Source organism: Vulpes lagopus, chromosome 11 (assembly GCF_018345385.1).
Source record: "Vulpes lagopus strain Blue_001 chromosome 11, ASM1834538v1, whole genome shotgun sequence".
Taxonomy (NCBI): Eukaryota; Metazoa; Chordata; class Mammalia; order Carnivora; family Canidae; genus Vulpes; species Vulpes lagopus.
Genome location: NC_054834.1, coordinates 13,266,042 through 13,278,300, shown reverse-complemented (window position 1 = coordinate 13,278,300; position 12,259 = coordinate 13,266,042). Strand labels below are relative to the sequence as shown.

General features: G+C 45.5%; 1 protein-coding gene across 2 annotated transcripts in view; it reads right to left on the bottom strand.

The window, feature by feature from the left end:
• The window catches only part of COG5 (component of oligomeric golgi complex 5), a 292,761-nt gene that overhangs the window by 11,938 nt on the left and 268,564 nt on the right, over positions 1–12,259 (bottom strand). For both annotated transcript variants that reach the window (XM_041774079.1, XM_041774078.1), the window contains exons 19-21: positions 9,821–9,897; positions 734–860; positions 178–257 (exon numbers count right to left, since the gene is read on the bottom strand). In XM_041774079.1, coding sequence (XP_041630013.1) covers positions 178–257; positions 734–860; positions 9,821–9,897 — 284 coding nt within the window. The remainder of the gene's footprint in view (positions 1–177; positions 258–733; positions 861–9,820; positions 9,898–12,259) is intronic.

Below are 12,259 nucleotides of genomic sequence, written 5' to 3'. Positions count from 1 at the left end.
GGGAGCTGCAACTGTGGGGTGCTCGGGAACATGTGTGCCCATGCCCTGAGGTGGCCGGCCACAGGGAGGTGGCACCTTGGGTGAACGCCCACCCACGCACTGCTCCTCCCCGGCGTCTCCCCCCTCTCCCCCAGGGCTGCGGGAACAGGCAGGTGTCCCGGGGGCACTCGGCCTTACCTGATGAGGAGGAGCCTGTCCTTTTCAGATGGATGGTCATCTAGCCACTGGGAGAAGCGCGCGTGGGACCACTCTGCTCTCTGCAGGTTGGAACACAAATCAGTGACGACAGTGCATGCACGTCCTCCCGCGAAGGACAGCACGTACTGGCACAAGGGATCTCCAGGATGCCCACAGCCAAATTATCCAAACTCCTGCCTGAAGGAAGGTGGCAATCCTTTGGTGCACCTTCTTGACTCCCAAGGACCTTCTGGATTTTCCAGTTGAAGATGGGTCAGCATAGGAAGTGGGGCCTCCGTCAAAAAAGCCTTATAAACTTCCATTACTAGTGTCATTATACTTAGAGGGGGAATTCTGGCTTCACAGGTAATTTTTGCACTGCTGAGGGACTGGGGGCTGAGTGGTGGGGACTTCCTTTCCTGCATCATACGTCTAAGGCAGAGATCCATGACTGAGGAAGGTGAGAGAAGGCCAGGGACCATTCCGTGAGTGGGGCTCCAGATTCACAGACGTAAGAGGGAGGACTCATAAGAGAATTCTGGCTTTACTTTATTACCTGAAAAGGCGATTTCAGCTCAGCGGGTGCTCTGGTGAACAAAAACTGAATAATGATGCTGAACGGAATAATGTCCCCCAGTGCGGGACTACTGGCCACGTGCTCGCTTGTCTGGAAGAGCAGGGGTCTGAAAGAAGAAAAAGCAACTGTTATTTCACACTGTTCAATCCTGAAAGAGGCGGCTGCGTAGAAGAACCTCAGCAGCAGAGCAGCACGCTAGTGGAAGCGTCTGTGATACAGCATTTGTCCTAACCTGGTGATTTCCTAACCCCCCGTTCAGTCTGAAGACAGACACGCACGCACGTACCCCTAACCTATGTATTCTGGCTGCCTCACGTGCCCTTCCCCTCCTTCCATGAGCCCCAGTCACGGGCCTGTGGGTCTGACTTGACCTCAGCGTAGCTCAGCTAATCCCCCTCTTAGAGCTCATCTGAAAACAAAGCAACGGTGAAGCCTTCAAGCAGTTATAACCATTAGATTCTTATTTTGGTCAGAACTTCCAGCTTTTTTTTTTTTTTTAAAGATTTTTTATTTATTTACTCATGAGAGACAGAGAGAGACAGAGAGAGAGACAGAGACAGAGAGAGGCAGAGACACAGGTCAAGGGAGAAGCAGGCTCCATGCAAGGAGCCCAATGTGGGACTTGATTCCAGGACCCCAGGATCACGCCCTGAGCTGAAGGCAGCCCTAAACCGCTGAGCCACCCGGGCTGCCCCAGCTTTCACTTTAAATAAAATCCCTCTTTGGGCTATAACCTAACACGCACGGGCAAACCCAAACACCATCTACACAACTTTCAAAGGGCAATTATGTCCCCCATGTAGAAAATTACTGCCTTGCCGAACATCCCAGCAAGATCTGTGCCCGCTCCCTTCCAATGCATTACGCATCTAGGAGGATCCCATTTCACAGAAGCAGGTGGCACATCTACCCTCCCGCCAGTCACCTACCACCCTGTCAGAAGGCTGGCGGAGATCATTGAAAGCTTTCATTGACCTCTCCCTGGCTTTGGGCTCTGACGGACAGGTGATTACAGCTCTGTATCCTGGGCTCCTCCTTCACTCCATCTGAGTTACTCCCACCCACCCAGGAAGCCTGCACAACCCAGAGACCAGCAGCTTCCTCACACTGATGGTAAGGTTTGATGTCAAGAGTCAAGAGTGCTCTCAACAGGTGCTTGGTTCTCGCTGGATCCAGATTATTCTTAGGATGTCTTTATTTTTTTAAAAAAAGATTTTATTTATTTATTCACGAGACACAGAGAGGCAGAGACACAGGGAGAGGGAGAAGCAGACTCCCCGTGGGGAGCCCGATGCGGGTCTTGATCCCAGGACCCCGGGATCACGCCCTGAGCCAGAGGCAGATGCTCAACCTCTGAGCCACCCGGATGCCCCTCTTAGAATGTCTTTATAGTAACATTCTGTAAAAGAAATCTATCCCTGCTAGGGATTTTTCTAATTTCAAGCATTTTATCAAATATCAAATGATCCTGTACTTTTTCCTTAGTTATTGTGGAAACGTCTCAGCCCATTTGTGCTGGCCATCACCAACAGCCCATAAAGCTCCAGAGCCGGCCTCCGAGAGAGTATGACGAGGGACTTCCTGTGGACACACCAAGTCTGTGGCACACTTGCCCTGAAGATCCCCAAGGCCCCAGTCATCTGGCAGCAGAGCTGCAGGCAGTGAGTCAAGCACCCAGGAAGCTGTGAAGCCGTGGCTGAGGGAAGTCTGGTTTTGTCGGCAGGCACCCCTCCCTGTAAGTCCGTGTGGGTACAGATGACGGTCTCTACCTGGGTGAGAGCCTAGGTTTAACCACTACAACAGCACGAGTCGCCACACGCAGGGTGCACAGTGCACCAGATGCTGCCTAAAACAGTTAATAGTCCTGCAGACACCCCGCGAGGGAGGCTGCGTTCTACCCCCATTCTACAGACAGGGAAACTGAGGAGTAGAGAGACCATGTAAAAGGTAGAAAAGATAAGGGTAAAGGATTCAAATCCAGACAGCCTGGCTCTTAATTTTGCCATGCAGCTTCTCTCAGGATAATCAACTGTAGCAACTACTCAACCTGTTTTTAAAGCAGACAGACTTATTCTCAGTGGGGAACAGAGAACCCTGGAAGAAGTACAATTTCAAACTGACAATAACTCCTAGAGAACAACCTGAGAAAATGAATGTTTACAGGTTCCACTTGAAGGCCATGCAATGATCATTTCTTTAGGGACCCCAGATCCTCTCTGGGTCAGCATGGCCCTCCAGTGCCTATGTACCTCAACCACATCACACAGTCTCTCTTGGCAGTATCTTCACCTGGCTTCATCTTAAGACCCTGTGGGGCAGTGAGTGGTACTGTCTTAAAGACCTCTGGACTCTGACCCTGGGTTGGCATGGGGATAAGGCTGTGCTGGTCCCACTTCCCAGCAGCGGAGCTCAGACAGCTCACGGCCAAGGTCCCTGGGTGCTGAGCAGCTGGCATTCCCAGAAAGCTCCCTGGAACTCCAAATCCAGCCACTGGCCAAGCAGTCTGCTTACTGCACCAGTGACAAGGCTGCTCCTGTTTGAGCTGTAACTTTAAAAGAGGGGGTAGGGAGGGGTCCTCGCGCTGGGTCACAGGCTCATCCCGAAGGCCTGGCATGGCTGACAGCTGCCAGGAGGGAAGAGGGATGTGGGGAGACAGGAGAACTCATGCCTTCACTTCTCTCCGTGCCTCTCTGGTCCTATGAGGCTTTCCCCTTGCCCCAGGAAAGCTCACTCTGTGCCATCTGATTTGGCAGGATTCATCTTGAGCCCTAGTCCATGACAGGAGGAGACCCTGGGGGGCCAGTCCTGGACTTAGGGAAGTGCAGCCATATGGAATCCCTTCTGCCTCTACTACAGGATGACAGTGGAGGATTCTGGTTCCCTGTGCCTCTCAGGGCTCTGTGTATGGAGTCCCAGATACAGGTGCTTTAGCATTAGTCACAGGGAATACAGAACTTTCTCTAAAAATTGATTTATTTGCTTCCTTCTGAAAACGAAGATCACATAAGCTGATTTCGTTTCTCCTTTACCTTGGCTTCAGGGAGTTTAAGGTCAAATATGAGATGTACGGTTAGCAATTAGATTGCTTTCATGGTTTAATACTGTGTTTTTATTTTCCTCTACTATATTCTTGATGCAAACCACAAATGATACAAGGGCAAATGGAATGAGGACAGGACTGGAGGGAGGGAGCCTAGCAGCTGACACACACCAAGGGTGCTGGATGATGTGCCCCCATAACCAGGCCTGGTGAAAACTGGCTCGTTTTTAAGCAGGCAGGATCTTTTCATCACCTGTCCCTTTGTAGCTCTGAGTCAGAGCAGTTATTTTTCTGCCAAGACCAAATCTCCTACCCTAGCCACTAACAGGACTGTCAAAAGAGCCATGGAAAGCAAAATTGGACTTGATTCCATACCATGCATCACTGACATAATTACCTGTAAACATCAAATGCAGACATTTTACTTCTGGTGCTCATTTTAAGAGTCTGAAAGAACACAGCATGAGAACTTCCCTTCTCCCTGATTCCAGGTGGAATCTGAAATACTGGCAAGTTAAAAAATAAATCACCATCTGAGGTGATATAAGGAACAAAAGGAAATTAATTAAGGTGTTATAAAACGCAGTTACCCCAAATGCCACAATATCGTCCTCAGAAAGGAGTGCTCTCAGGAGAGTGGCACTTCCAAGATTAAACTTTACACACAGCAGGAAGTCTTAATCAACCAAGTAGTAGGTCCCATTAGAAAAAGCTCTTTCCAATAGGGATCTCCACACTGAAGTGACATGCAGCTGGCAGCTGGCAGTCTTTAGTTCAGGCCAATGATGAGGTGAAATAACAATGTGTGTTCCTATGGCCACATCCACTGTTGGTGGTGGCCCATTCACTTGCCACCCCCCCCTTCTAAATTTCCTTTGGGTAAGGGGCGTGGGAGGGTAGTAAGGCCACAGGGAATGTGTACTGAGATCTGGAACCAGCAGAGAAATGAGAGGATAAGGGGTGGGGGAGGGGAACACACACACACAACACACACACACCCGTGCACAGGATGCACAAAGACTTCTCTTCTGGAGACGGGAAGGTAATGCTGGAGGCCGGTGGGATGGGGACCCCAGATATTGTGGCAGAAGGGGCCATGTGGGCCCCTGGGTGGGTAATAAAGCAGGAGGCTGATGGCTCCAAGTCAGGGCCCCAAGTAAAGAGGTTTGAGAACTCCCAGGTTCCTTTCTCAGGGTCTGTATGTCATCAACCCCAGCAGACCAGGTGGGAAAGGAGGCAAGGCTTCAGGCATGTCCTGGAAGCCTGTACATAGCAGCAGACAGTGAGAGGCAGCATTTCAGGGCAAAAGGTCACCACTAAAGTGGGGAGTTTAGATTTTCTTTAAGCTGACATTTTCCTGGACTATTTAGATAAGCATTCAGACACTATCCTAGAAGCAGAGTGAAAGCAAAAGAGAACTTCTAGAATAAGCTCTGGGTGTAGTGGTTACAAGCAAAGGCCTTGGGAGCAGGCGACCCTGGGTATGGAAGGCAGCCCTGGAACTGCCACATGACTGTCAGACACGCAGCCCTCTCCATGGATCCCTCTCAATATCAAGGCCTCTGGGGGGTCACTTCCAACTCGGAAGTGTCCTGGTGAAGGCAAAATGGTTAAAGTATCAGGGGAACACTCAGCACGGGCATTAATGATCCAAAAATGACCGCTAGAATGAAAACGATACTCAGCTAACTACCCATCCCTCCACGTTTGCAGGATGCTCCTAGCACTGCCCAAGCATCAACAAACAACAAACCAAACCAGGCCCAAGAGGTGGCTGCCTCCTGGCTACAATGCTGAAATTTAAAACTTGGAAAAAAGAACCTAGAGGATGGACTTAGGACCCAGATTCACAGTACAAAGAAAGGCTGGAACACCTCTGGGGGTCCTGATGCTAAAAATGGAAACTGCAGAGATGGCTGCCTTCACCCTACAAACGTGCAGGCAGAGGGGTGGTATTTCAAGCAGCAGTACCAACACGGAAAACCCTCACCACGCCCGCAATTAAAACCAGCTGATGTGAATACTACACCGGGGGGTTACTGATGGTTTCCTTCTTCTGCAGGTCCGCATGCTGACAGGTCCCCCATAGCAGCCCCTGTCCCCTGATGGCTTTCATTAAATCCAACAAAGCTTCCAGCACGGCAGGCTATGGGCATAATTCAGGGAAAGAGCTGTGCCCTCCAGCACAAAGGTGTTGGGGCCCGCCTGAAGGTGCATGGTCTGTGTCCCTGAGCTGCTGAGAGCATGCGGTCCCTTTTCTGTCCCTTGTCTCACAATGATCTGCCCTGAGAATGTCAAGTCAGAGCTCTCAAGCCCCCGGCCAGGTGGAGCTAGGATCACCACCAATGAGGGGTGAGGAGGGGGCTGTGCAGCTCTGAACGTGTGTCTCGTGTACAAATACAAATCACCCAAGGGCAAATCCCTAATGTCAGCAGCTCTCTGAGGCTGACACACACTCTGTCCGGGGGAAGAAAATAATTCCTGCGGCCTGAGAAAAACTCTAATGGAGACAGTAAAATGTAAATGTATGCGAGAAGTTTGCGGGCTTAATTCCACAGTCCACTAATATTACTGTCAGGGATAAAGCCTCCTGCAGCAGATGGCTCTGTGATGGCAGTAAGGAACGCCTGCAAGGGCCTGTGTGTCTGGGTGTGGTGGGGGTGGGCGGTGCTGCACTTGGGGGCTGGGCTGGAGGGTGGCCTTTGCAAAAAGGCCCCCCCCCCCCCCCCCCGCACGCATGCACGCACGCACGCACGCACGGGGCCTGCTGCCCTCCTGCAGCCACTCCCTCTAAGCCAGGCAGAGGCCAGCCTGCTGGGTTTGGTTGTTTGGCTCTCTATTTTTCTTACTTCCCCCAATTACATAATGTTTTAGAATATTTTATATTATATTTTAGCTTGTTATTTTTAAATGGGAATAACACTACAAGAGGGACTTTAAAATATATTTACTGGCTTTTCTAACTACAAATATGAAACGACCAAAGCAAAACCCATGAAAAATATAGAAAAAACCTCTAAAGGGAGAATCACTAGTGACAATCCTGCTATCCCCAAATTCTGATGTTTATCCTTTCTTGACTTGTCCTCTCCACACATACACTTACTCTCTTAAAAATAGTAGGGATCATATCATTTATACTGTTTAGTAGCCTGTTTTTCATTTCACGATGCATTACAAAGTCATTTCTCATATTTTTAGATACTAGCCAGCAATATAAACTATTAATGGCTACATACAGCATAAGTGCTTTTAATTATACATTGATCGATCATTAATTTTTGAATCCATAAACAGGTACTAGAAAGTGTCACTACTTGAACTTCAAATGCTTGGTTAAGATGCTTTTCTCACGTGAGGACCAAGAGGGCTGGTGGCAGACTCTGGTCTAACGTAACCGACAACAGAACTGATCTCACGCAAAACCGTCGGAGCTTATATCCTACACTGTGATACAACTGTAAAAGCACAGGGATGAAAATCATCTTGCCCAGCAAACAGAAAGATAAGTACTATTTTAATTCCTACATGTCCAATAAACAATGAAACACAGGAGCCAGGGCTGTCAAAAATAATAGCCTAATCTTAATATAGCAAATCCCAAATCACAGCTTTCCCACACCTTTTTCAGGAGCTAGTTGGTTATGACCTCCAGTATGCTAGCTAACTCTGTTGACTCAGCATCTTATCACCCAAATGGGATTGCTGGGTTACCCTATTCCTCAGTAAGAGACTACAGGGGTCTTATTAGAGTGTTTTTCATGGTATAGGCAGGTGACTGGTGGATCAGTGACCTCAGAATCTCTTAATCATTCCCCCTGTCCATGTTTGGTAATGTCGAACCCTAAGGCATCAACAAAATATCTAAGTACCTTTTAAAAGGTCTGAGCTGATCTAAAGAAGTTATCTGAAAACACCTGTGATCCAACTTTAAGTTTTTTTTTTTAAACTCAACTCTGTACAGATGGGCACTTGAGAAAAATAATTCAGTCTCTTGGGATTAAAGAAAAAATTTTTGCCAATTGCAAACAGGCAAGACAAAGCATAGGGCTCTCTTCAATCAATAACCTTGGATTGGGATCCCTGGGTGGCGCAGGGGTTTGGCGCCTGCCTTTGGCCCAGGGCGCGATCCTGGAGACCCGGGATCGAATCCCACATCAGGCTCCCGGTGCATGGAGCCTGCTTCTCCCTCCGCCTGTGTCTCTGCCTCTCTCTCTCTCTGTGACTATCATAAATAAATAAAAAAAATTAAAAAAAAAATAACCTTGGATTCTTTTAAGTGGCATTATATACCTGAATTTTCTACTATCAAAAGCTTGGATAAGACAGTGAAGCAATCATTTAAAGGACACACTTCTTACTGATTGCTCTAGTTTCTAGTTCTGAGTCAGTTTTTAGAAATGGAATCTCTTACCTTATCTTTATAAAGAAACATTTAAAGACCATTATGTGAGCAGCCTGGGTGGCTCAGCAGTTTGGCGCCACCTTCAGCCCAGAGCATGATCCTGGAGACCCCGGATCGAGTCCCACATCAGGCTCCCTTCATGGAGCCTGCTTCTCTGCCTGTGTCTCTGCCTCTGTGTGTGTGTGTGTGTGTGTGTGTATCTCATGAATTAATAAATAAAATCTTTAAAAAAAATAAAGACCATTATATTCTCGGATATTTTAAATTTTTATTTATTTATGATAGTTACACACACACACACAGAGAGAGAGAGAGAGAGAGAGAGAGAGAGAGAGAGAGAGGCAGAGACACAGGCAGAGGGAGAAGCAGGCTCCATGCACCAGGAGCCCGACATGGGATTTGATCCCGGGTCTCCAGGATCGTGCCCTGGGCCAAAGGCAGGCGCCAAACTGCTGTGCCACCCAGGGATCCCTATGTTCTCGGATATTATGGACAGTTACATCAAGGTCTCCCATCTGGTATGCTGTGGTCACAAAATGGGTATAAGTATTATGTTTGGTCCCCTCGGCCCTCAGGATTGGCTATCTTTTTGTATCTATACATTTTCTAGGTATGCCACGATGTGGAAAAGTCTAGAAAGGTCTGGCTTATTGAATAAACAGTGATAGTTGTCAAGTTATTCAGTGTTCCTTAAAATCTAAGTTGGTAGGAAGCTAAGCATTCAAGGCTGAAAGGATTTTTTCCCCATACATTGCTATATTCGTAGGTAGTGAGTTTGAATTAAGGTACTGTTTTTCTTTTTGAACTGGTCCCTGGGAAGTTCAATCATAAATTTTGTGCTCAACTACATTAGACATTTTTATCCTAAATTAGCTGTACCCTTTCTTAGTCATTCCCTACATTTTGCCACTAAACTCAATTCTTTAAATATTCTAGTCAAGGGATGCCTGGGTGGCTCAGTGGTTAAGCGTCTGCCAATGGCTCAGGTCATGACTCCCGGATCCTGGGACTGAGTCCCTCATCGAGCTCCCTGCATGGAGCCTGTTTCTCCCTCTGCCTGTGTCTCTGCCTCTGTCTGTGGGTCTCTCATGAATGAATGAATGAATGAATGAGTGAATGAATCCTTTAAATGAATAATAAATATTCTATTCAATAGTTTTACTATGGAATGTAACCTCTGACCCTTTCAGAGGTAGGTTAGACTGGAAATGATAAATGAGCAAATAAAACTTCAGAAAAAATATTTCTACATAATTATGAACTGCCTGGTATTATGACTCAATATATTTCTGTAAGAATGGAGAGAAAGTAATCCTCCCTAGAAAGGGCATAATAAAATTTATCAGCTCAGTCTTGTGAATTTTAACTCAAAAATCACATACACATGTGTGCATGCACATGTACGCACACACAAGCACACCATTGCACATAATTCTGTATGGGTTTCTGGTTTGAATAATAACTTTTAAGGTAAACGCTATGAAATTGCCATTGTTGTAGGTCACAAAATGATTGAGTATTGATAATTTCATATAGCTCGACATGAAGAGCAGGAAAGGATTTATCTGTTCATAGGATATGGATAGTTTATATCAACAGCAATAACGGAACGATGTCTCACCTGAATGACCTCAGCATTCGATAGGACTTTCCTAAATCAGATACTCTTCTGCAGAATGGACCCACAGCCAACTCCATCTGAAACATAAAAAGATACTCCACAGTGTTGATGTCAAAATTCTATGCTGAACTGGGGACACACCTGGATCAGAGAGAGTTGCAGCTTGCAGCAAACTTAATTTTATCTACACTGTGAGGCAAATTTTGAAAGTCAATTATATTTAATAAAAGGCACGAACTTAGATAATTTCTGCATTTATTTACTAAAGATATTTTTTCACAAAAGCAGAAAAACATTTTTTTGGTTATGTAAAAGGAGGAAATTCAGATCTTTTCCCCACTGCAAAATGGAGAAGGGAAGGTTTTTAAGACTGGGGGCCTATAATTTAAGTAGGCATCACAAACCTTTTTATATGAAACATAAATAATGACAACTCTTATCAAGGTGGTCCAAGTGATTAAAAGCCCTGAGTCTGAGAGGGAGCACATACCCGTATCAGAATGCCAGCTCTGTAATGCCTAGTTGTGTGGCCCTGGATTTCACTTAAGTTCCAGGTTGCTTGTCTGTCAAATGGAGATCATGCTAGTTCATAGAATTATAGCAGTAACATAGATAATGTCACAAAGCAATATGGATGTGGCACCCAGTAAGTGCATGTTAAATGTTGGCAATTATTAGCATATTTTTTTAAACTTTCCCTCTTTTACATTATTAGCAAATTAATTTGCTCCCTGACTCAGGAACTGTTGGTTTCACTTCTCTTTATTCTCTTCTTTGACTGGAAATTTTACTTGTCATTAAATGGAGTTTAGGCTCTCTGTGCTTCATCTAGCAAGTGCCACGTTTTCGCAGATGTGGCCCTTAGATGACAAACCATTTGCCCACTCTTGCTATCAACAAGACCTTGGTAAAAAATGGTTTAGAAAACGTCTAAAAAAAAGTAATAAAGCATCTTTCTTCAAGAAAAACAAAGGATTGTAAAATGGGGCTTCTGTCCTGTTGGTGATCCTTCTAAAATGGTGCTCAACTCTCCGGCCACTGGAAGACCATGGAGACCTAACATCACTCATTTGCCAAATATTTCTGACTTCTATTAATTGCCAGGCACCAAGTTACACACAGGAATGAAAAGATAAATTAGACTGTCTGGCCTTTAGGGAGCTCTTTCAAATTTAGTGAAGAAGGGGATATCTATTTATTTATGAAAACAATATAATTATTACTTAACAAAATCATAAAAAGGTGTGTATATACATATTTATACACATTTACACTCACACTTGATTATTATTAAGTAAAATTACAAGTTTGACATCAAATCTATGAACCGACAGTCATGATGGGCAGCTTCCTTGAGCTGGTCTTGAGAGTAACTAGTACAATTTCTAGGTAAAACAGGTGAATTCTCTCCTAACATATAGAAGACACAGAGCATGTCTTCTATGTCCTAGAGGGAAACCTTGATGGGGAAGAAAACTCCCTAAAATAGAGAAGATTGAGTAAAAGAAATTTGAGGCATAAAAGTCAGGATTCTTGCCAACAAAGCAAAACAGAGAAGCTTCAAGTCAATGTTCTCAAATCAAGACAGTGGCTCTTTGGGACCTATTCAGTTTCTTTACCTGATGGAGTTACTGGTTTCCTTCAGAATGTGGCATTTATTTTACACTGAGCACAAAGTTAAAATGTTATCATGTATTCCTGATTTGGTACTTCCAATCGTGTGTGTGTGTGTGTGTGTGTGTGTGCACACCTACATGCCTGTGTGTGCACATGTGCATGGCAGGGAGGGAAAGAGAGAGGAAGATGGAGTGTGGGAGAGGGGGAGAAAGGGAGGGAGAGAGAGATGGTTTTTACATTCTGAAGTTATATGAAGTATTTTTCATGAAATATTTTTGACGTTTTTTTTTCAGTTACCCTAGTGGATTCACCATCTTCAAAGATTAAACCAAAAAACCTTTGCCTTAGCACTTGAGCAGGATGGAATGTTAAAAAAATACAACATGAGAGAATCTGATCTTGAATTGCTGTGAAATCTATGATACAGGAGATTTCTATGCCAGAGTACAATTTCAAAATGTTAAGTGTTTAAAATAAATAAAGGACCTCTGGGTACTTCAAACCATTTTCTTCTGCCAGAATTCCATGAAACAATAAAGGCTATGTTTTTAAAGGGCAGGAGTGTTCCTTTTAGACGAGGTGACTGTGCAATTAGCTGTGGATACACGAACGGCATGCACAAATGCCTCTCTCCAGCTTCTGGCTTGGAGGGAGCAGAGTGGTCAGCTGCAGGCCTGGTGAACTAATTACAGAGCTACTCCTGCCCCACCACAGACATTTGGTTAACCGCAGGGCATCTTTGGATACTCCTACATCTCTCCTGCCCTGACACTGTTCAGGAGAAAAGGCAACTGCAATGAAAATCTTCATTATTGTTTTCTT